Source organism: Chlorocebus sabaeus, chromosome 18 (genome assembly GCF_047675955.1).
Source record: "Chlorocebus sabaeus isolate Y175 chromosome 18, mChlSab1.0.hap1, whole genome shotgun sequence".
Lineage (NCBI taxonomy): Eukaryota > Metazoa > Chordata > Mammalia > Primates > Cercopithecidae > Chlorocebus > Chlorocebus sabaeus.
This window is the reverse complement of record NC_132921.1, coordinates 1,540,280-1,565,060: the sequence shown is the minus strand read 5'-3', so window position 1 is coordinate 1,565,060 and position 24,781 is coordinate 1,540,280. Positions and strand designations below refer to the sequence as shown.

The following is a 24,781-nucleotide window of genomic DNA, read 5'->3' as shown; positions in this document are numbered from 1 at the left end:
ATCTTTCCTCCTTTCATGGAAAAATGTACTACTTCCTTTATTTTTATTCTTTTGGAGCTAGAGTCTCACCCTGTTGCCCAGGCTGGAGTGTAGTGGCACAATCTCGGCTCACTGCAACCTCTGCCTCCTGGACTCACACAGTTCTCCTACCTCAGCCTCCTGAGTAGCTAGGATTACAGGCGTGTACCACTACACCTGGCTATTCTTGTATTCTTAGTAGAGACGGCATTTCACCATGTTGGCTAGGCTGGTCTCGAACTCCTCACCTCAGTTGATCCACCTACCTCAGCCTCCCAAAGTGCTGGAATTACAGGCATGAGCCACCACGGCTGGCCTCTACTTCCTTTCTTGGATTTGCTCCCTTTTGGGCAGATGACCCGAGGAATCTAGGTAGGAAACACAGAGAGTGAAAGGGTTCCTTCAGTGAAAGAAGAGTGCAGTCCTCGGGGGTCCACGTGAGTTGTGGCCTTCCACGTGGAGAGCCGAGCTGTCTGCTCCCGAGGGATGTGTCCTGGCTTGGGTAGGCTCCATCTCCCTAACCAGAGAACTCCAGATGAAGCAGGAGAACTGGAAGACAGATTAAATTCTTGTTTCCTGGACAGGCACAGTCAGGCTTTCCTGTTTGCCTGTAGTAAAACCATGCTGAGGGACATTTTTTGATTTCTCTTTCACATAGACTTGATAGTAGGGTGGATTTGAGGAATGAGTAACTTTATATGTAATATAAACACAAAATTACTAGATAAATGAATACTTTTTAGCTTATTAAATTAGTAAGTTTGAAAGAGACGTTGGAGCTGAGCATGGGTAAAACTGTAACACTGTGGTGCTCATCCCATTAGTATAGACGCGGCGAGCTCCCCCGTTGGTGTGCGTAGTGTGCGTGCACACCTGTGTTGCCTTTATGGCGGGTCATTGATAATATATATTAAAGACCTGTTACTTGAGGAATTTATGAAATGATGATTGATCACAAAGTCTAAAGAATGTCCATTATACATATTTTAAAAAATCGAATGTCTAACAATAGATTATTTAAACTCTGCTATATCCTGTGTACTTGTTGGAATACTGTGTAGCTTTAAAAATGGTGATTAGGAAGTGTTTAGTAATGTAAAAGTTACATATTAGAATAAGTTTTAAAAGGTGGCTCAAAATATGTATAGAATGAAATCCACAGTAGTTTTGATCAGTCAGTATTGAGCTCCTTCATGTCCAGCCCTAGTCTAGGAAATGTTGATACAACAGTGAACAAGACAAACCAAAGCCTGTTCTAATAGAATTAAAATTCTGGGAGAGAAGGCAGTATACTCCTAATGCCACGTAGCCAACCATCAGGCTATGAAGAAGAAAATGTGAAGCAGGAAAAACGAGTAGAGGATGAAGGGGGTGTTCTATATGGGATGGTCAAGGAAGGCTTCTCTTGTGAGGTGACATTGGAATGACATCTTACTGGTAAAACAGTCAGACAGATATGAAACAGGGAAGAGGATTGAAGGCAGAGGAGCAGCTGCAGAGGTCTTGGACTGTTTTAGCGTGCTCCAGGGTGTGAGGAGATCATCCAGAAGAAGGGTGTGGGTGGGAAGAAGCAGTTGGAAAGGAGGTCACAGGGCCTGGCGTCAACTTTTCCAATCCTCTCAGATTTCGTCCTGGGTGGAAAAGGAAGCCGTGTGTTTGTGTATGTATTACATATATTCACACACAGAAGAAACACTGAAGTGTATACAACAGAATTTTGAAAGTTGTTGTTGAAGCTAGGTAACCGTGGAAGGGGGTATAGATAACTATTTTTCCTTTCTTTTCTCCACCTTCCACCACATTAGCAGTAACCAATTCTGAATGTGAGATTATAATTCCTGCGTATCGGTTAATTGTTTTACTACGTTTATATCTATCATTAAAACAATACGCAATACTATTTTGTATGCTTTAAAAATTTTTATAAAGGTTATCTTAATCTGTGTGGCCTATTGCAACATACTCTTTTTTTTTTTTTTTGAGACGGAGTCTTGCTCTGTCGCCCAGGCTGGAGTGCGCTGGCACAATCTCTGCCCACTGCAAGCTCTCCCACTGCAAGCTCTGCCTCCTGGGTTCACGCCATTCTCCTGCCTCAGCCTCCCGAGTAGCTGGGACTACAGGCACCCGCCACCATGCCCGACTAATTTTTTGTATTTTTAGTAGAGACGGTGTTTCACCGTGTTAGCCAGGATGGTCTCGATCTCCTGACCTCGTGATCCGCCCGCCTCGGTCTCCCAAAGTGCTGGGATTACAGGCGTAAGGCATAAGCGACCACGCCCGGCCAATTATATTTACGATTTTAATGTATTTATTTCTAGCCCCTTTTTTTCTATTCATAGCTTTCACAGTTGTATTTACTGCTTAAATATCATTTCCCAGCTGGGTGCTCATGCCTGTAATCCCAGCACTGTGGGAGGCCAAGGCGGGAGGCTATCTTGAGCTCAGGAGTTCAAGACCAACCTGGGTAAGATGGTAAAATTCCATCTCTGCCAAAAAATAGAAATATTAGTTATGTGTGGTGGTGCATATCTTTAGTCCCAGCTACTCAGGAGGCTGAGGTTGGAGAATTGCTTGAGCCTGGGAGGCAGAGGTTGTAGTGAGCCAAAATTGCGCCACTGCACGGCGGCCTGGGTGACAGAGTGAGACCGTGTCTTCAAAAAACAAAAAATTGCCTCGTGGGTTAAAACTGTTTTAACTTAAACAATGATGGTCTGAGAACACAAATTCTTCTTAAAAAAGTAAAGGAAAATGTATTTATGTGTATTTTGCTTCAGCCTTTTGAACTTTACCGTGATTTAACTAGCTTTCAACCAAAGAAAATGTCCTTTAGATGGTTCTTTATGAAGAACTTTATTTGATTTGTTCACAAAATTGATGATCTTGGCCATACTTGAGTGAAGTGTGCACGCAAGCACACACACATCTGTTTATCAAGACAAGAAAACATTTCTTTGTTTTTTCTTTTCATATGCTCGTTCATTTCCAGTTCTAGCTGCAATTTTTAGTCCTTTAACTTGAATTATCATCCTGTTATTTTGAAGTACTTTATCATTTTTTGACATATATTAGCTTTAATTATTTTTGGATAAGTACCTCAATAAGCAACTACTTCAATATTCATGTAAAAGATGTTGTTATTCCACTACATTTGTGTTTTAAGATTTTAGAGAAGTGAAAAGCCACTTTTTCCATTTGAATGATGCTTGACGTTGCCTTCTGATACACCTAGATGAATTCTCTCGTGTCCTGAGTATCATATTGTTAGATCTGAGAATTGATCTACTTTTTAAATCATTTTCTTTTGTTCTTTGGTTTGGCAGCAACCACAATTGATGCTACCTTTCAGATAACAAATGATGAATAGTATCTTTCACTGTTTATATGCATCTTAACCTTTGATTGAGCAAATCTCTTAAAAAGTTGATGTGCACCTTAGGCTTACCTTCAAATCCGAGAAGCAAGGTTACTAGGGCTTATTGATTCTTTTAAAAAGCTTTTAAAAATGTTGAAAATCAAGACAGTTTGAAAAATTAGACAAAGTTAAGGAATAATTAAACATACACTAAATCTAAAGAAATCTCTTTAAAGGAAACTATTTAAAATAATGCAAATTTGAAAATACATATAGGTGTCTCTTTTTAACTGAAGAAAATGTTCTTCCACAAGAATTCCTCATAAGCCCTTCAGTTCTTGCATTTTCTGTACCAGTTTATATTAACCCTGTTGTGTCCAGTGCCTGTAACACTATGTGATCTTTATATATACATTGACTTCTTTTCAATTTTTTCTCGTTCTCTAAGGTTCTATAACTTTCTCAAGAAAAATATACTAGTTAACATTTCCAGATTTCTTCTAACCAAAATCCTACCACTGAGGCATAAAACCATTTTACAGTTGTCGGTTGTAAAATTCTATTTCTGTTGTTCACTAATTTTAAATAAAACAAGTTACTTCAAACTTACTCCCTCTGTTCTCTAACTAAAATTGAGATGTTTTTGAAAACAGTAATAGCTTAATTAATATTTCTTTTTAAGTTACTTTTGGTAATATTATTTATTAGCTCTAGGTCTGAACTAATTTGTGTTATATTTTCCCATATAGTAGAAGTGTAAATTGAAAATAAGTTGATTTCATTACATTATCATGTCTGGATGAAGATTACCTTTCATATTCAGCTTTCAGAACAATTCTTTAAAGCAAAGCTTGTGTAATCAGAGTAACAAAACAGAATGTCATGCTTCTATCAAAATGAATGAGATAGAATAGATCCGTCTATGCAGAAGATCTTTAGATAAAGACAGCTCTGGCTCTAACAATTTTTAACATTGTATCTTCTATATAAAATGTCTTCTGCTACTTTGTTAATAGATAATTGGCAACCAGATAGGGTGTGTAGGCGAGAAATCAATCTATGAGAACTTTGATTTTTCAGTCTTATTTAAAAATCCTTCCTTCCATCCACTCTTTTTTCTTGTGCGTGTCTCTGCATTAGAGGTGTGGGCAAAGTAAGAAAAGGAAAACAAAATGCAATTGCTTGGAATCATCCAGAGACAACCATTGTTAGTGATCTGTGTGGCCTTGGTAAGGTTACTTACTCCCTTTGTGTCTCAATTTGCTTATCTGTAAATTAGAGGTAAAGATACATACTTTGTAAGACTTTTGCGCCATTTAAAAGGGGTAACTCATTTAGGATACTTGGAAAAGTGTATGGCACATGATAAGCCGTCAAAGGCAAACCAGTAATGTACCCATCTAACTTTTTCTCCTTTTACAAAAATGTGTATTGTTTTGGACTCACTCCACGTGGTTCTTGGGTTATCTGGAGAAATAGGAGAAAGGCTGTGGACAAGCCATGTGAGAAGAAGTCCGTGTTGTCCAATCTGTCTGACACACTCGTGCACAAATACTGCTGTTTCCAGGGTGTCAGTAGTTTATATGGCCCTTCTGCTTCCAGTTTTGATTTTTCTAGGGAGCAGTGTTATAGCATAAACCTCTGACCTGGTTGGTACCGAGGTAGTGGGAAGACCCAAGTGCTCCTACAGTAAGACTTGCTTACTCCAGTCCTCCATAAACCACCAATCTGTAATGATCCATTTAAGAACTCAGATCTAAACTCTTACGGTAGAGGCTCATTTATTGTAGACTCCAGTGGCAGAAGGAAATGGTGGCCTTAACTTCCCTTTCCTTTAGTCTCTTTTATGTTCCTAGGCTGGCCATTGGGCATTTCCTCAGGATAGATATGCTGGAGATGGACGTGATGGTGGTGACATCTTTTGGATGTTGAGAATCCTACACTTGTGTTACTTTTCAGAGAAACAGATTTGGAAATGTGTTGTAAAGCAGCTTGGACACTCTCATAGTCCTTGCCCGTGACCAGGATCCTGTTTCCTCTTAACAGTGTTTAACTCCTGTTTTCAGGACTTGGGACCCAACCCTCTTTGTTCTGTCTTCTTTAATACTACTACATTTGAAGTAGGAGCTTAATTTCACTGACTTCCTTGAGTTCTTAGGAACTAGCACATTTTTGTGGTTTATGATTACTTAATGAATTTGGTTAACTTTTGCTGTCTTTAAGCCATAAATTTAAAGGGGTGAAAATTAAGAGTCACCTGGAGAGTTTAACATATGTGTCTGAGATCTCTTCCCTGGAAATTAGAGGTAAAAGTACACGTTTCAGATAGGGTTGGAGCAAATTTATGTTCCAAAAGTCTTTCAGGTGATTATGATTAAAAAACACTCCTTTAGAATATTGTCTATACTATATAAATAAAACGTGCTTGCTAATCACTTTCATTCTGTGTCTCAGTGAGTCACAAACAGAACTTTAAGAAGTTACCTCTGCGTCATGAACATGAGTCTGTAGCAGTAAATCTTCTCTTACGTGGGAATAGCTGCAGACAAGTATATTTCCTGGATTCAAAGATGCATGTTTTTTATGTTATTAAAATTGAGCTGTGGCTTATAAAATGTATATATTTACAATGCTGCTGTCTTCCCACCCAAGACTACTACTAAAATAATACTGATGTATCTTAAAACCAGTGACATCGTTGAATCAAGGAAATAGAGCATTTCCTCATATGACTCTGTGCTATGAATTTCTTACTTGTGGACATTCAGGTTATTTCTAATTTTTCATATTCATGCTGTGATCCTAGAATTTTTCCTTTAGGATAAGTTTCTAGAAGTAAAACCGCTTGGTTAAATATGTGCAAATTTTAAGGCTGCTTTTGATAACACCAGCTTTCTTTGAACTTTTTTGGGGATATCTGCTGCTTTTGCTTTTCATATTCATTTTCTTTGTTTTTCTGTTGCTAACTCTAGTTCAATAAAACGATGAATTTATATTCAAGTTCTTCTTTGTCTCTAACTAATAGGCTTTTTGGTGACTACTTTTATTTCATTGCTGCTTTGTCATCCCTTGTTATTAGCTTTGAAGAAACTAGCCATCATTCCCTATTGTATATTCTTCACTTTATTATGGAGACATTTATTATAATACAAAAATTTCTCCTGTTCTTAAAATTTTGTACTTCACACAGCTAGCATCACTCTTAGTCATAAAAGACTGAATGTGTTCCCCTTAAGCTTAGGAACAAGGGTGTTTGCTCCCACCAGTTCTGTTCAACATTGTGTTGAAGGTAAATAGGGCAGTTAGAAGAAAATGAAGTAAAAGGCATCTAGATGGAAAGAAAGAAGAAAGTCTGTCTCTAGTCACAGATGGCGTGACCTCGTTTATAGGAAAACCTAGGGAATCTACACACAAAAATATTGTAACTAAACAAAATGATTTAGCAGGGTTGCAGGATACAAGATGATCGTACAAAAGTCACTTGTATTTCTAGCAATGACCATCCCAAAATGAAATTAGGATAACAATTCCATTTATAATTTCATCAAAAAGAAAATAATAGGAATAAACTTAAAGCATGAAATTACATACTGAAAACTATGAAAGAATTTTGAAAAAAATGAAAGGTCTGAATAAGTGGAAAGTCGTTCATTAGTTGAAGGACTTAATATTGTTAATATGGCAGCACTCTTCAAATTGACCTACAAATTTAATCCAATGCCTAACAGAATCCTAACTGGCTTTTTTTTTATTTAAAAAAATTTTTTTTGGAGAAATTGGCAGATTGATCCTAAAATCCATATGAAAATACAAGGGGCTCAGAGTAGCTAATACATCATAGAAAACAATAGATCAAAGTTGGAGGACTCACACTTTCCCATTCCCAAACTTACTACAAACTGCGTGATCAAGACAGTATGGTACTGACATAAAGATAGGTGCATAGATCAATGTAATTGAGAATCCAGAAATCAACCTTGATGTTTATGACACATTGATTTTCAACTAGGGCACCAAAATAGTAACTCTTATAATTCAACAATTAAACCTAGGAAAGAAGTAGGTAAAGGGTCTGAATAGACATTTACCCAAAGAAGATATACAAATGGCCAATAAGCATGTGAAAAGTTGTTCAACATCATTAGTCAGTAGAGGAATGCCAGTTAAAACCAGAGATACTACTTCACACCTAGTAGGATAGCTACAATATAAAGGGCAGACAGTAACAAGTGTTGGTGAGGATGTGGAGACATTGGTACCCTCATTAGTTGCTGGCGGGAATGTAAAGTGGTGGAGCCACTTTGAGGAACAGTTTGGCAGTTCCTCAAAATACTACACGCAGAATTACCATGTTGTCACCCAGAATAGGAAAACCCATAGAGACAGAAAGGAGATGAGTCATTGCCAGGGCCTAGGAGTGGGAGGGAATGGGAGGTGACTTCCAGTGGGTATGGTGCTTCTTTTTGGGGTGATGGAAATCTTCTAAAATTAGATGATAGTGATGGTTGTACAACTCTGTGAAGGTACTAAAAAACGAATTGTATACTTTTATAGTGTTAATTTTATGGCATGTGAATTATATGTCAATAAAACTATTATCTAAAAAAAGAATACAGTGTGTGCTAAAGGACCTAGGTGAGGTCTTACTCTGCTCATCAGCCGTTGTCTTCAGTGGAGACCAGAGCAAATACATGGCACATGCCGTGCCATGCCTGCCTTTTTTGCAAGTGGGGCACATCACAAATTGTTCATGGCTGCTTTTTCCTTGAGTCCAAGAGTGGCTTTAGGGTACTTCTCAAAACAATGCTTCCAATAACCCCTGGGAGTACACTGGCAAAGATCAGAAAGACATCGTGGTGTTTCAGGAGACTATTCATAGTTCCGTAGTGTTGAAGGATACGGCAGTATTGAGTGGGGGACAAGGCTAGAGATCTGTCTATTCGTAAGGTTAGGGACTTGGGGAGAGCACTGTATTTCAGTGGGATAGCTGGGGAGAGCCTGGGTCTGGCTGGGGTGCCACACAGAATGCAGTCAGGCTGGAGAGGTGTAGAAGGAAGCACAGTTAGCAGTTGGAGGAAGGAGCCACAGTATTGCTTATGGACGATGGCAGTGGGATGGGTAGAGAATTGGGCCATCAGTGGACTGAGGCCAGCTTTGGGGTGACTGGATAAAGAGGGGTACATGGCACCAGGAGAATGTGCTGTCCAGGAAGCCAAGGGACGGGGAATTAGAAAGAGGGCCTGGTGAACGATTGTAATGCACAGAGGAATGGGAAGTTTCTTGAGATGGTCCACCTTACTTGAGAGTTTTAGTCAAGTGGTGGTGGAAAGAGATTGTGGCAAGTGGGGAAGTAAACTGGATGTGAAAAGGTTTCCGATGGTGCAGAGTGCAGACTAAGGGCTTGATGTGCTCAGGGAGAGATGGTTGTAGGGCCAACGGAGGCTCATGATTAGGGGGAGAGCACACAGTGTGGCGGAAGAGAGATGGCAGAGGGGCTGAAAAGGACTGAGAGACACAGGCTGTCAGGTTGATTTTGAATGGAAAAGAGACTAGAAGAATCCATGTTTAAGTCATGACTGTTGAAGGGGTTTTCAAATAGGACACATGAGAAAAATACCATTTCAGTAAATATAAGAAACATTCTCCAGCAGCACACTTAATTTGGCCTATTGGTTATACAGAAAACAAAAAACTGAAATAAAATAGATTATTTTGCTTTCAGTGGACATACATCCAGTGTTCCGTTATTTACAGTTCTGACTGAAGCAAGGTCATCATTAATAATAGAGATTGACTTGAAGAATATTTCTGTAACATGTCAGAAAATATATATGCAGCCTTTAAAAATGATGGGCATTAGCTTCATATTAGTCGTATAATGGGCTTCACAATAAATTATGAGGTTATAAAATTTTTTTTCTAGATAGCATCATATTAGTAATAGTCAGATTTTTACTTAAAAGTGAGATGAAAGCACTATAATTGTTCATTCTACTAGAGTTATATAATAATGCACTATGTAAGAAAATTGATGTGTGATTATCTATCTGGGAATTGTTTTGTGTTCCTAAATACTTTTATTTAAATACTTTTATTCTGTAAAGTTTATAAATACTTTTATTCTGTAAGAAAAATTTAAGTGCAGAAATTAAGTATAAGGTTTTTATGTCAGTGATTGTAAATTTTGTATTTGAATGCCCAAGTATTCTAAATGTAATTTGTGGGTTTATCGAAGATTGTTAATTTCTTTTTCTTTGGGTTACTAGGTATTTTCTGACATTTAGCTTGAAGTATATATTAGGAGGTGAATTAAAAATTTTGGGAGTATACTAAGAGTTGTAAACCTTTTACAGTGAATCCTTTTGTAATATTTCATTGTTACTTTTTGACGTTTTTGGTTTTCATTTATTTTATGTTTTAGAGAGTAATATAAATGGAAGGAAAAAAGTTAAACCAAGTAACAAATAATTTTCTCTTTTTTGTTAAAGTTCAGTTTTCTAAAAATACCTTATTTTGTTTTATAGGGATTTGTCTTGGCTGTGACTATGACACGGGAAGCAATCGATGAATTTCGGCGTTTTCAGCGTGACAAGGAGGTGAATTCACAGCTATATAGCAAGCTTACAGTAAGAGGTCAGCAAGATGCTTTAATCCTGCTTAGCGTTTGCTTACTGTAATTATCATTTTAGAGTTAACGTAACAAATGTATGAAAACATTTTAATTCTATTACTGGAAATAGTATTATGTGATTGTGTATGATATCTAATTAATTTCCTTATAATGTATAGTGCATGCAATTTTAGGGTAGACTTTTGTTCATTCTCTAGATGTTTGGATGTATGTCGTGCACACATATATACAAACGCACACACAACCACACAGGCATGTACATATATTATTAATAATCATATAATGTGCTCTATTGGTATATACGTATTTTCTGAGAGGCATAATGTCACTTTATCTAAAATCTATCTTGGTATTATATTTTAAACACACTCATAAAGGTCAAACGTCTATACCATGGCATTAACCTATTCTTAAGTACAGAGGCCTTTGAACAACGGAAATAAATATCGTGATCTGAGATGGTAACTGATGCATGCACGTTTCTCCTTAACCTTCATTCAGGGCCTTAACTCTTGCTTCACTTACATCTTTCAAGTGCTTGTTTATGATTTTTCAGTCCATAGTAGTAAAAGAAGCAATGCATTAAGAAGAGAGGGAGGAACATGATTACAGGTAGGCATGAGACAGTAAAAAAGTGACTGAAAACCTTGGGAATAAGGGAGACACTCAAAAACTGAATGGGTATTCATAATAACCCCAAAGTCTGTTTAAAAAGTTTACAGTGGATTTTTATCTTCTGTATGTAAGAGGACATTTACAATGAATTATTTAACTTGAGACAGTACCTTCAAAAATGACTTACTTTTAACACCTTATTGGGCTGTATTTCACGTAACATTAAATTTATCCATGTAAAGTATACAATTCAGTGTTTTTTGGTATATTCATAAAGTTGTGCAGCCATCACCATCACCGTCATTTAAGTTTAGCACACTTTTGACATTCTCAGAAGGAGCCCTGAATACATTAGAAGGCAGGAGTCATTCTCTGTTTCCCTCACCACCCTACCCCAGCTCCAGGCAGCCACTGTTCTCCTTTTTTGTCTCTGTGGTGTTGCCCACTCTGCACATTTCATATCAATGGAATTATGCAACATGTGGTCCTTTGTCACCAACTACTTGCACTGGGCATGTTTTCAAGGTTCATCTGGTAGTAACTTTCATCAGTACTTTATTTCCTTTTGCTGCTCAGTAATATTCCAATGTCTGATAGAGCACGTTTTGTGTATCCATTCATTAGTGGATAGATATTTGGGGTTGTTTCTACTTTGTGACTGTTGTGAATAATGCAGCTATGGACATTTGTGTACAAGCTTTTGTGTGAAAATTGTTTTCATTTATTTTGGATACATACCTAGGAGTGAAATTGCTGGATTATTTGGTAACTCTATGGTTAGCGTTTTAAAGGATTGTCAACCTGCTTTCCTAATTGGCCACACCATTTTACATCCCTACCAGCAATGGATGAGGGTTCCAGTTTTCCCACATCCTCACCTGTACATTACTCTCTGCCTATTTTATTGTAGCCACTGCTTTTTGATTATAGTGGGTGTGAAGTAGTATTTCGTCGTGGTTTGGGTTTGTATTTTCTTAATGATTAATGATGTTGAGCATCTTTACATTTGCTTATTAGCTGATTAGCTGTTTGTATATCTTTTCTGGGTAAATAACTGCTCAGATCCTTTGCTGAGTTTTTGTTTTTTGTTTTTTTTCTTTTTTTGAGACGGAGTCTTGCTCTGTCGCCCAGGCTGCAGGGCAGTGGCACGATCTCCGTTCACTGCAGCTTCCGCCTCCCAGGTTCAAGCAATCCTCCTGCCTCAGCCTCCCGAGTAACTGGGTTTACAGGTGCCTGCCACTGCGCCTGGCTGACGTTTTGTATTTTTAGTAGATACGGGTTTCACTATGTTGGCCAGACTGGTCTTGAACTCCTGACCTCGTGATCCACCCGCCTCGGGCTGGGATTACAGGTGTGAGCCACGCCAATCCCTTTTGCCAAGTTTTTAACTGGGTTGTTTAATTCATTTTGTGTATGGGGTAAGGTGTGGGTCCATATTCTTTTGTATGAATATCAGGTTGTCCTAGTATGATCTGTTGGAAACAATGTTTTTTCTCCATGGAGTTGAAAAATTATAAAAACTCTTTGATGCTTGAATGGTGGCATGGTGGAGGAAGGATGAAGAAGGTAGGCTTTAGTATTGGAGGAGAAAACCCCCAAATGGCCTGGTAAATTATGTATAACTTTGCATTGTCTTTGTAAGAATATAATATAGATCTATCTTATTTTTAAAATTGTTGTAACGGAGGGGCTAGGCAGAGATGTTTTTCTGGTGTATTAATTGTATCATTCAGAAATAACTAGAGTGGTGATGGCAGTGTAATGGCAGAGTTGGCGGCTCCGTATGTCTGCCCTTCCACAGAAACATTGAAAATCAAGCAGAAACTGTTAGAACTAACTACTTCAGAGCTCTAGAAAAGTCAAAGGTTTATAGCACCCAGGAAATTGCTGCTTTCAGAAAAAGTCAACCTAGAAACAGTTGGAAAGGTTTTTTCCCCACAATTGCCCTGATCTCAACACCTTCTCCCAATCCTGTAACAGGGCACTAGTCTTGAAGATGATGGCCCATGTTCGCTGTTTGCAGCTTATTCCAAAAGAATTGTTTCTGCGTCTAACCAGTTGGGGGACTGCTTGGAGGGTTGACGCTAGGTGCTTGTCTTTTTTCACCTAACTTGAATCAGGACAGAAAAGCAGAAATGTAGCGGGATTTCTCAAACATATGCAAGGCTAATGAACAGCCTGTAGTAGCCTAGGGCAAAAGATGACAGTCAAGCCAGACAGTAGAGTGTCAAGTGCCAGGCAGAAGAAGCTGGGGAGGGAGTTTCTTTGGGAAATTTGAGCATTCAGAAATTCCCCTGTGCTGCTGGGAAGTTTGGAAGTGACATGCAAGCCAAGAACTGGAGGAACACTCAGATCTAAAGTCTTTCCCTCTGGCTGGTTTCTAGGCTCAGTGCAAGGAGGAGGGGAAGGATGCAGCAGAGTTGTTAATGGCCTGGCTAAATCCTGCGTGAGGCTGCAGCACAGAGTGAGGCTGCAAAGCCCAGGACAGGTTTTGTTTGGGTTTGTTTGCTCCTCCCCTGCCCGTCCTTTTTCTCTCTTCATATTGAAGGGAATCTTTGTCAGAACCCTGTCTGAATATAAGAATGGAAGAGAGACTTAGAGACCATCCATGATAAAGAATGCACACTTTACAAAAATAGTGTAGAAAAATCAGTAGATGAACACAGCTACAGCATGTAACAATAAAATCAACCAAGAAGAGGGAGAAATAGCTAATTTCAAGAATTACCCGGTTATAATATATGGCCAGTTTTCTTTTTTTTTCTTTTTTTAGACAGAGTCTTGTTCTGTCACCAAGGCTGGAGTGCAATGGTGCAATCTCAGCTCAGTGCAATCTCCGCCCCCTGGCTTCAAGTGATTCTCCTGCCTCAGCCTCCCGAGTAGCTGGAATTACAGGCATGTGCCACGATGCCTGGCTATTTTTTGTATTTTGTAGAGATGGGGTTTTGCCATGTTGGCCAGGCTGGTCTCGAACTCCTGACCTCAGGTGATCCACTTGCCTTGGCCTCCCAAAGTGCTGTGATTATAGGTGTGAGCCACTGTGCCCGGTGCGTGTCCAGTTTTCTACAAAAAACATTACAAAGTATGCAACAAAACAAAGTGTGGCCCACTCCCAGAAGAAGGTAATAGTAGCTGCCCCTGAGGAAAGCCAGACATCAGACTTAGGAGACAAAAAGTTTCAATCAGCTGACTTAAGTGTGCCAAGGTGCTCAAGGAAATCATGGGGATATTGCTTAAAAGATATCAGGAGAATGATGTAGGAACAAGTAGAGGATTATCTAAAGGAAGCAAACAGATTCTGGCACTGACAAGTACAGTAAGTGAAGAGAAACACTAGAGGGTTTCAGTAGCAGAATTGAGCACACCAGAGAATCAGTGAACTTAGCCTAGGTCAATTGTACTTACCCAGTTTGAGGAGCAGAAAGAATGGGAAAAAAAAAAAAAAAAAAGAGCAGCTCTTAAGAGACCTATGGGACAGCATCAAGCATACCAAATACACATGATGGAGATGCAAGAAGGCGAGGAGAAAGAGGACAGAGAAAATATATGAAGGGATAATGGCCAAAAACTTTCTAAATTTGATAAAAGACATTAATCTGTACATTGAGGAAGTACAACAAAGCCCATGAAGGATAACAGGAGAAAAATCCATAATGAGATACATAACCAAGCAGCTGACACCCACAGACTAAGAGGACACCCTGAAAGCAGAGAGAGAGAGAAGTAACTGGTCACACACAAGGGACTCTCAGTAGGATTTATCAGAAGCCATGGGGGTCCGAAGGCATTGGGGTGACATTTTAAAAATGGTGAGAGAGGAGCAAAAAAAAACCTGTCAACTAAGAATTCTGTATCTGGTAAAACTGTCATTCAGAAATGAAGTTTTCTGGGCCTGGTGGCTCATGCCTGTAATCTCAGCACTTTGGGAGGCCGAGGCAGGTGGATCACCTGAGTTCGAGACCAGCCTGGCCAATGTGGTGAAACTCTGTCTGTACTAAAAATACAAAAATTAGCTGGGCATGGTGGTATGCACCTGTAATCCCAGTTAGTCAGGAGGCTGAGGCAGGAGAATCGCTTGAACCTGGGAGGCAGAGGTTGCAATGAGCTGAGATCATGCCACTGCATTCTAGCCTGGGTGAAAGAGCAAGACTCCGTCTCAAAAAAAAAAGCCAAAAAGAAGTTGTTAAGACATTCACAGATAAACAAAAGCTAATACGCTTTCGTGCATCTAAGGGCATTATCAAAAATGTAAAAAGAAAGAATGAGAGAAAATTGTATATCTGATAAGGATCCAGTATCTAGAATACATGAAGAACTCTTACAATTTCAACATCAGAAAGATAATCCGATTAGAAAATAGACAAACGACCTGAACAGACAGTTCTCCGAAGAAGATATACAGATGGCCAACATACATGTGAAATGATAAGTCAGTCAACAGCCTTAGACCACAGGGAAGTACAAATCTGTATGAGACATCATCATTCACCACTGGGTTGGCTATAATTTTGAAAATATAGAATATCGCGTGCGAGAGAGGATCTGGAGAAATTGGAATGTTTGCACATTGCTTGTGGGAACAAAGTGGTTCAGCAGCTGCGGAAAACACACTTTCAGTTTCTCAAATGGTTAAAAAGAATTTAAAGCAGGGACCCAGTGTTTATTTAGTGTTTATTCACTATTCACAATAACCAAAACGTGATAATAGCCCGGATGTTCACTAAAAGATGAGCGGATAAACGAATGGATAGCAAATTGAGAAATCATGAAGGGTTGCTACATGCTACAACCTGGATGAACCTCAAAAACATTATGCTATGTGGAGAAGCCAGATGCAAAAGGTCCCATGCTGTGTGACTTCATCTATATGAAATATCCACAATTGGTAAATTAGTAGAGATAGACTGCAGATTGGAGGTGGCCATGGACGAGCGGAAGAAGGGAGCACGAAGCATCTGCCTAACGGGCATTGGGTTTTGTGTTTTGATGATGGAAATGTTTTGGGACTTGATAGAGTTGGTCGCCCAACATCGTGAATACAGTCAATGCCACTGAATGATGCACTGTAAAACGGCTTTTTATGTTATGTTAGTTTTACCCCAAAATGGCATAAAATGTTCAAGAAGACATTCTGCTGTTATGTCTTTTGTACGTCTGTGATACTTCAACTTCAAGTACTTTAAAAATAATTTTCAGTATGTTTATTTCAAATGTACATGAAAATTTACCATTTGAAAAAGCCATCATTGCTGGTCATCTAAGAAGTGGAAGTTTCACATGTCAATGATAATAATGACAGCTACTTTTTGACTTCCTTGTGTGTGTCAGATAACATTCAGAGTACTAGTTCTCATATCCAGCATCGTCCAAAGGGGAGTTGATGTGCTCTCCAAGTTCTAGATGAGAAACCTGTGGTTTGTGAACTGTTTGCCCTGAGTCACAGTAGTTTTCTGACTCCAATCCAGTGTTCTTTCAGCTGTGGCACACTGCTTCATGGCTGGTGGTTCTGATACAGATGTTTGATGAGTAAAACCGGTAGTGTTAAAAAATGCATCAGTTTAGGCTTATTATTGAGCACAGTTTAGAATTTATTTTTTCGTTAAGAATGTTTACTGTTTACCTCCTCCTCAGTTTCCAGTATTTCACAGTTACCTCTTTGAATGACATTGATGGCAGCCTCCTTGTGTGCCTTTCTGTGGTTTGCTGAACCATATTTACAGCATTTGGACTGTGTTATTTTGGAGTTCTCAAGCATACACTTATAGAATTAAACTGGAGGAATGTTCTCTGTTACATTTTTCTTTTGAAAAGGAAAGCCACTTATAAATTGCTTTGTTTGGAAGCAGAAAATATTTTAACCAATATATTATCACAGTCACACTAGAATTATTTTGAGTTATCTTGTGTTTTATTTTCTGATACTTTTTTGGGTATAGGAATTTTCTATGTATGTTGCTGTTACTTTACTTTCTACTTGTTTATGGCTGCTTGTTTTTGTTTTGTTTTGTTTTTAGTAGAGACAGGGTTTCACCATGTTGGCCAGGTTGGTCTCAAACTCCTGGCCTCAAGTAATCCACCCTCCTCAGCCTCTCAGAGTGCTGGGATTACAGGTGTGAGCCACTATGCCTGGCCTTTCTTGAAGTATACTTAAATCATTTTTGTTTCTGTGGTCTAACATCTGAGCAGCGTTTGAAAAGAATCCATCCCAGTATTTCATTTAGGAACATTCAGTATACATCATGGTATTAGATTGGTGCAAAAATAGTTGCACCAAGTAATTTTGTCATTGGAAGTAATAGCAAAAACTGCAATGACTTTTGCACCAGCCTGTATGTCTGCTATGTAATGATATTTCACGAGCACTTTCCATTTATTATCTCATATTTTTAGTTCTCTGTGGCTGGACCAAGGTAGATATACTCAGACATGGCCATATAGACTCAGGAGTGGTTATAAACACACACACAAACACTCACACACACTCAAGTGGGTAGATATACTCAGGCATGGCTACGTAGACTAAGGAGTGGTTGTAAACATACATATACACACACTCAAGTAGATATATAAACTCTTTACCACTGTTTTTTCTCAGGTCACCCTTAGAGGGTCTGCATGAATTCATTTCTTAATGATATGTCGACTACAAGTCTTTCCATCCTTCCTTTTCACTTGATATGTGTGTGCCACCTCCAGGTCTAACCAGTGCTTCTAACCAGGGAGATACTTCTTAGTCACTAAAGCCGACTGAGGTCTGCCCCCCACGCAGCCCTTGAACAGTCCTTAGCTGGGCCTGGCTGATGGGACTGGACCGGCGGGCCTACAGCTCCTGGTCTGGCTCCAGCTCTGGCTCCAGCTGTCTCTTCTGCCTGAAGTGGAAAATGAACTCCTCACTGCTGATACTGTTCCATCTTTCCTTGGCAGTAGCCCTTTCTTTTCAAAGTAAAAGGTATTTTCAAAAAGTGAATCTGATGCCATTTTATGGCTTAGAACCCTTGAGTCTCATGTGACTCTCCAACTCCCTGTGGCCTGGCTCTGGCTGCCTGCTCCAGCTCCTTCTGTGATTTCTGAAGTGTGGTTGCACTGGTTTTTCCTTTAGTTCCTTGAATAGGTCTCTCCTTCTCCCTCTTAGAGACTGGCGTTTAAAGTAATAGCCACTCTGTCTGGGGGTTCTTGTTCTGTCCTGTACTGTTTGGCCACTTCCTACTCAAAACTTCAGGTTTTATTAAAAGGTTATCTTAGAGAGGTTTGCCTCGATTTCTTCAAATGTTACTCCCCACCCCAACCCACACATACATCCCATGGCGCCTGTACCTCCCTGTGGGAAGTGGCATTACTCTGAAGACTACTTCAGTTCCTGGACTCTCAGTTTCATGAGCATGGGATTCTGGTTTCCCCCAGAGTAAGTAGAGTCATTGGCATGTGGTGAGCACTCAGTAAACGGAGGGAGTCAAGGAAGAAGAAAGTTCCAGATCCAGATGAAAGTGCTGAGTCCGGTCTAAGGCCAGGGGGCTGCCCTGTTAGGTGGCACCAGTTTGCGTTTCCGTTGTGCCCACAAATGTCCTTCCGACACCCTTGCCCACTCACTCCAGTTAAAAAAAAGTCATTGTTCATTTGTGATCTTTTATAAATTACTTATTTAATACCTTTTGTTTCTGTTTTTACATTATTAGAAAAAATTTCATTGTTCATTTGTGATCTTTTATAAATTACTTAATACCTTTTGTTTCTGTTTTTACCTTATTACATTTTTACCTTATTACAATTTTTCTACTAAAAGGAATTTGCCTTTGTCACATGTAGCAAATATTTTTACCTTGACTTATTTTTTAAAAATCATTTTTCTTGGATGTAATATATAATTTTTATATAATTTAAATCTCCTGATCTTTTGTGATTTTTACTTTAATCTTAGAAAGTCTATTCGTTCCCAATGTAAGTGAGCATTGTGTTTTCATAAAGTGTTTCTGGATTTTCATTTTTTGTAGTTAAGTTTTACTGTATTCATAATTTTACACTTAAGATGTATACTATGTGGAGAAGGGACCTTTCTTTTCTTTTTTTCCCCCACAAATGCTCAGTAGTTGTTTCGAAACCATGTTTAAAGTTAGCAGAGTTCTTCCCCAAACCTTTGAGACTTAACCAGGTTTCTTGTCCAAGGACTCGGAATATGAGCTGCCTCCCCTGAACCTGTGCCTCTCTGCCTGAGCACAGTGTGGGCCTTGTGTGCACCAGGACTGATCTCAAGATGAATTTTATGTTTTATGTTAGTTAACATGAAAAGCTCCAGACTCCAAGTCATCCTTCAGATTCTCCATTTTAATCACCATGGGATAGTGTGTATCTTTATTCTTACCCTTGGTCTTTTTTCACTGGGTTTCCAGAATTCACATTCTTTTTTTCCTTCATAACCTGAAGCTTTTATATCTGTGGATTTCTCTCTGAAGGTACCTTCCCGCTCTCAGACTGTGGCTCTATTCTGAGGGCCCACGTCCTAAACAGACCCTTTGGTGGCCCTAGTTTTGGCTCCTGTAGCCTTAGTGCCACTCCACCTGCAGTTAGGCTGCTCTCTCTAGCTCATTCTCTTTCGTGCCTGGACTCCAGTTATGTTTCAACCTCCAGTTTATTGACTTTGCATCCTTTCTACCATTCCTAGCCCCTTCAATCTTCTATCTGAAGAAGTCCAGTTGGTCAATTTTATTTATGATTGTGCTTTTGTTTTTCTAAGAACTCTTTACCTAACCCACGTTTACAAATGTTTTCACTGTTTCTCCTGTTTTCTTCCAGAAGTTTTTTAGTTTTAGGAATTGTACTTATGGATATCCATTTTGAGTCTATTTTTGTCTACTGTGCAGAATATAGGTGGTTTTTTTTTGCATGTGGACATTCAGTTGTTGTCAGTAGTTTTTTGAAAAAGTGATCCTTTTTCTACTGCATTGCCTTTGAACTCTTCATGTGAGTTTATCTCTGGACTCTCTTTCTGCTCCATTGATCTGTTTGTCTGTCTGTAAACATCATGCTCTTTTGGTTACTGTTGCTTTATCATAATTTTTGAAATCAAGCCCTCAGCCTTTATTCTTCATTTTTGGAGTTGTTTTTGTTAGTTGTAGGCCTATGACTTTTATAATCGGCTTGCCAATTTCTACAAAAAAGCTCTCTCCAGTTTTGAATGGGATTTCTTTGGATCTGTAAATCCATTTGGCAGAGAACTGACATTTAAAGAATATTTAATCTTTTGACCCATGTGTGAAATGCATCTTTCCTTTTAAAATTTTTTTCTCAGCAGTGTTTTGTTGTTTTTTGGGGGGTTAGTTGTCTTTTATCAATGCTTTGAAGATTTTGTTAATAGTTTTGAGCGATTTGTTTATGATGTGCCTACATGTAATTTTCTTTATGTTTTTATGCTTGGGATTCATTTAACTTTTTGAATCTGTGGGATGTAAGCTTCATTAAATATGGAAAGTGTTTAGCCTTTATTTCTTCAAATATTTTTTTCTTCACTCTCCAGTGTCAAGGTTTCCAGTTATACCTGTGTTAGACTGTTCGAGGTAGTGACACTCATTGATGTTGTTAAATTTTTCTTTTAAATTCTTTTTTCTGTTTTGTTTTGCACAGTTCTATTGCTGTTATTCAGATTCACTATTCTTTCCTTCCAGAATGTCTGTTCTATTGTGTGTTAGTCTGTTCTCATGCTGCTAATAAGGACATACCCAAGACCAAGTAATTTATAAGGAAAGAGGTTTAATTGACTCACAGCTCAGCATGGCTGGGGGAGGCCTCAGGAAACTTAGAACCATAGAGGAAGGAGAAGCAAACACGTCCTTCTTCACATGGTGGCAGCAAGGAGAAGTGCCGTGCAAAGAGGGGAAAAGCCACTTACAAAACCATCAGAAGACACTCACTATCATGAGAACAGCATGAGGGTAACCGCCCCATGATTCATTTACCGCCCCCCGGCTCCCTCTGACAACTACAATTCAAGGTGAGAGTTGGGTGGAGACACAGCCAAACCATATCATACTGTTAATTTCATTTGTTGTGTTTTTTTATCTCAAGCGTTGTTGTTTTTGTGTCTGGAAGTTTGATTTGGGTCTTTTTTGTATCTTTCATGTCTCTAACTTTCTGATCATTGGAATACAGTTTTCATAGCTGTTTTCATGTCCGTGTCTGCTAATTTTAACATTTGTGTCCGTTGTGGGTCAGTTTTGATTGAATGGTTTTTCTCCTCGTGTGGGTCATCTCTTCTTGCTTCTTTGCATGCCTATTAATTTTTTATTGGATGTCAGACATTGTGAATTTTACCTTTTTGGGTGGTGGATATCTTTATATTCCTGCACATACTGTTGAGTATTGTTGTGGGATGCTGTTCAGCTACTTGGATAGGCCTTGCTTTGTTACATCATTGGACAGATCTGGGGCATGCTCCATGGAGTTGGTTATTCCCCAGCGCGAGGCCAGAGGTGGTCTGTGAGTCATGGGCTTCTCCAGTCTGGCTGGAAGGGCACTTTGTGAACATGGCCATTCTCTGTTCCTTTTGGATATCCCCCTGTCACTGCCTTCCTTTCTGGACACTCACTTTTTCTCAGCATCCAGGCATGTTCTCTTTCAGGAGCTCTGCTCTGGCCCTTCCTTCAGCCTGCATGCTCTATCTTAGACGCCTGTTCGTGGCCTCCCCACTGTTTCCTGACTCCTGGCTCCAATGCCTCCTTCTCTAGGAGTCCTCTCCTAACCCTGCCACAGTCACAAATGCCCACCTTTGCCCTCCGCCAGCATCCTGTGCCGTGTGCTCTGCCCTCATCTTTCCATGGCACCTGCTGCGTTTCAGCATGCCATACACCCTTTAAACGTGTGCCGTTGTCACTAGTGTAGTACAGGCGCCTGCAGTAGGAACTGGAATGTAGTAGGTGTTGAGGAAATGGGTTAAGTACTGTCTGCAGATTTTGTGGGGGTTTCCTGTACTTCTTTCTTGAAGTATGTTCTGAGTGCTTTAATACATTTTAGGATTTCATCCATTTGAATTTGCTTTTGTGGAGTGTTTTACAGCCTAGAGTAGTAATGCCATCTACATCATAAGATAAATTGTAACTTTTTGTTAAACTAGAATTTTTACCAGTGTTTACTTTTATTAGGTAAGAAATTTTGGAATTAGCTAGAAGATAACAGTAGTTTTGATCAACTCGGTTTCATGGAATTATTATTAGGAACATTTATATGAAATATGTGGATGTTGTGGCCTGCAAAGAAAGTAATACACTCAAGTGACACAGTTTTACATGAGCAGGCTCAGGCCTGGACCTCAGTGTTTTTGACTTACGTTTCAGCTCACCTTTGCAAGCGGAATGGAGAGGAATCCTAGTTTGTTCACTCAGCCACTTCATCACAAAATGTTTGTTGTGTACCTGCTTAGGGCTTTGACACATCCCATTTACTTACTTAAACAATATGCCTCAAACTCTACGGAGACACGTGGATGTGAGTAATTTGGCAATGAGACTACCTGCTTTTGCAGTTGAAGGTCTTAGAGATCTAAGTTTTGTTTACTTTGATTAGCTTATTTATTTAGTTTAAATGTGAGGTGGTAAACTATCATCTCAACTAAATTTGTTTATAGAAAAAAGTAAGTTATACTATATTTCACTTTAATGGATGGATATTAAGATTTAATGATTAATTACTAGAAGTATTAGAACCTTCTGTTCATTATTGTTGTTCTTGCATTAAAAAAAAAAAATCAGTATTGCCTGGGTGTGGTGGCTCTTGCCCATATTCATAGCTCTTTGGAAGGCTGATGTGGGTGGATTGCTTGAGCTCAGAAGTTTGAGACCAGTCTGAGAACATGGTGAAATCTCATCTCTACAAAAAATACAAAAATTAGCCAAGTGTGGTGGTGCGTACCTGTAGTCCCATCTGCTCCAGAGGCTGAGGTGGGAGGATCACCTGAGCCAGGGAGGTTGAGGCTGCAGCGAGCCGTGATTGTGCCACTACAAACTGGGTGACAGAAAATAGTAAAAAAAAGTTACTTATCTACCAATCTTATACCTTGTGTGTGTTTGTTTGAATATAAATACATTTTTATCCTTAGTTGCTAGTATTTGTGTTTAGTAGGTCTTACTTTGCTTTGTGCTTTAATCCATTATGACATGGACTCATTTTAACTACTTAGGACTAGAATGGTTGTAAATTCCTTTGATTTTAAAATGGGTTAATCTTTTTATAGTAAATCCACAAACCAGTAATGTGGTCATTTATTATCATTATCAATCTGTTCTGTACATAATCATGTGTGCTAGACTTTGACACAACTGCAGTGTGTTGGATGGTTTACAGCAGCGTCACTACAAACATGTGACTCCCTCCTCGTGCGGTGGTGGCATGTCGGCTACTACATCACTGGGACAGTAAGAATTTTTCAGCTCCATTATCATCTTATTTTCCCCACAGTGGCTCTATTTTATTTTGTTTTTATTTTTATTTTGTAAATTTTTGTGAGTACATAGTAGGTATATATATTTGTGGGTTACATGAGATATTTTGATGCAGGCATTCAGTGGGGAATAATCAATAATCACATCAGGGTAAATGGGGTATCCATCCCCTCAAGCATGTATCCTTTGTATTATAATCTATTTACACTCTTTCAGTTATTTTAAAATGTGCAAGTATTTTTGACTGTAGTCATCTTGTTGCTCTAGCAAATACTGTCTTATTCATTCTTTCTATTTTTCGGTACCTATTAACTACCCCTGCTTCCCTCAATAGCTCCCACTAACCTTCCCTGCCTATGACTCTAGTCTCTGTCTCCATGAGTTTAATTTAATATGGATAAATTTTGGATATGCATTTGGAAAGAAGAAACTACATGTCGTAAAAGTATATTTCAGTTACACTTTAAACCTATCATAGGATCTGAAATTTAGTGGATATTCAGATACTTAAATATTGATAGCATTTTAAGCACATTATTTACAGGTGTATATAAAGTATTACTGGTGTTTATGTGGGTTATTAAAAGCTTCACAGAGGTTAGATTTGCTGTGTAATTAATTCTGGGAAGGGAGGGATTTTATTCCAAGGGAGCAAGTGCTGGGAGCTTCTGCAAGTCAGTAGAGGGACCTTACAGTGGAGGGACGAGATTCCCGGTGAGGTACAGCAGGGGTCAACAGAGATGGAGGAGCCAGTTGGTAAAGCCTGGCAGTTAACTTAGGGTCTGTTTTGAGGAACTTACAGTTTTTGATACAAATATGATTATCTTCTAAATAATTATCATAGAATGGAATTTTTTGGGGGGATAAACACAGTCCTTAGTTTTTTCAACTCATTCATTTGGAATTAGGGAAATTATGATGTTATATTTTCTTTACACAGGCAGAAATTAATGACTGGTAGTGGGGTTGGTGGGCAGGTTATATGTTTAAGAAGCATTGGCTTAAGAATAGGTAGTTATGGCTGGGCGTGGTGGTGGCTTACACCTGTAATTGCAGGACTTTGGGAGGCCAAGGCGGGTGGATCACCTGAGGTTAGGAGTTCAAGACAAGCCTGGCCAACATAGCGAAACCCTGTCTCTACTAAAATGCAAAACAAAATTAGCCAACCGTAGTGGGGGGCGCTTGTAATCCCAGCTACTCAGGAGACTGAGGCAGGAGAATCACCTAAACCTAGGAGGCGCAGGTTGCAGTGAGCCGAAATTGCGCCACTGCACTCCAGCCTGGGCAACAAGAGTGAAACTCCGCCTCAAACAGCAACCAAAAAAAAAAAAAAAAAAAAGGAATATGTAGTTATTTGATATACATTTGCATCTTTTTCAGAGGAGCCTATAGAACTTGTTCATGGGAGCAAGTGAGATGAATGCTTTTCCTCTATGAGGAAAAACCCACTTAATGCTATTATGTTTCTGAAGAATGATGGAAGGGAACACTTATCACTAGAAAGATTTACTGGAAATATTTGATTGAAATAGTTTAGAGAGCAGAAAGTACTGTTGTTACCTTACTTGGTGATACCATTTGGCTGTGTCCCCATCCAAATCTCATCTTCACTTATAGTTCCCATAATCCCCATGTGTCATGGGAGGGACCCAGTGGGAAGTAATTGAATTATAGGGGCGGTTACCCCCATGCTGTTCTTGTGATGGTGGGTGAGTTCTCATGAGATCTGATGGTTTTATA

General features: G+C 39.1%; 1 protein-coding gene across 8 annotated transcripts in view; it reads left to right on the top strand.

Moving 5' to 3' along the window:
- Window positions 1–24,781, top strand: part of ATP9B (ATPase phospholipid transporting 9B (putative)) — a 293,323-nt gene that overhangs the window by 42,953 nt on the left and 225,589 nt on the right. For 7 of the 8 annotated variants that reach the window (XM_008013727.3, XM_008013730.3, XM_008013726.3 and 4 more), the window contains one exon: window positions 9,895–10,003. In XM_008013727.3, coding sequence (XP_008011918.2) covers window positions 9,895–10,003 — 109 coding nt within the window. Of the gene's footprint in view, window positions 1–9,894; window positions 10,004–24,781 lie in introns of those variants that run through there. The other variant, XM_008013734.3, reaches the window with a different exon arrangement.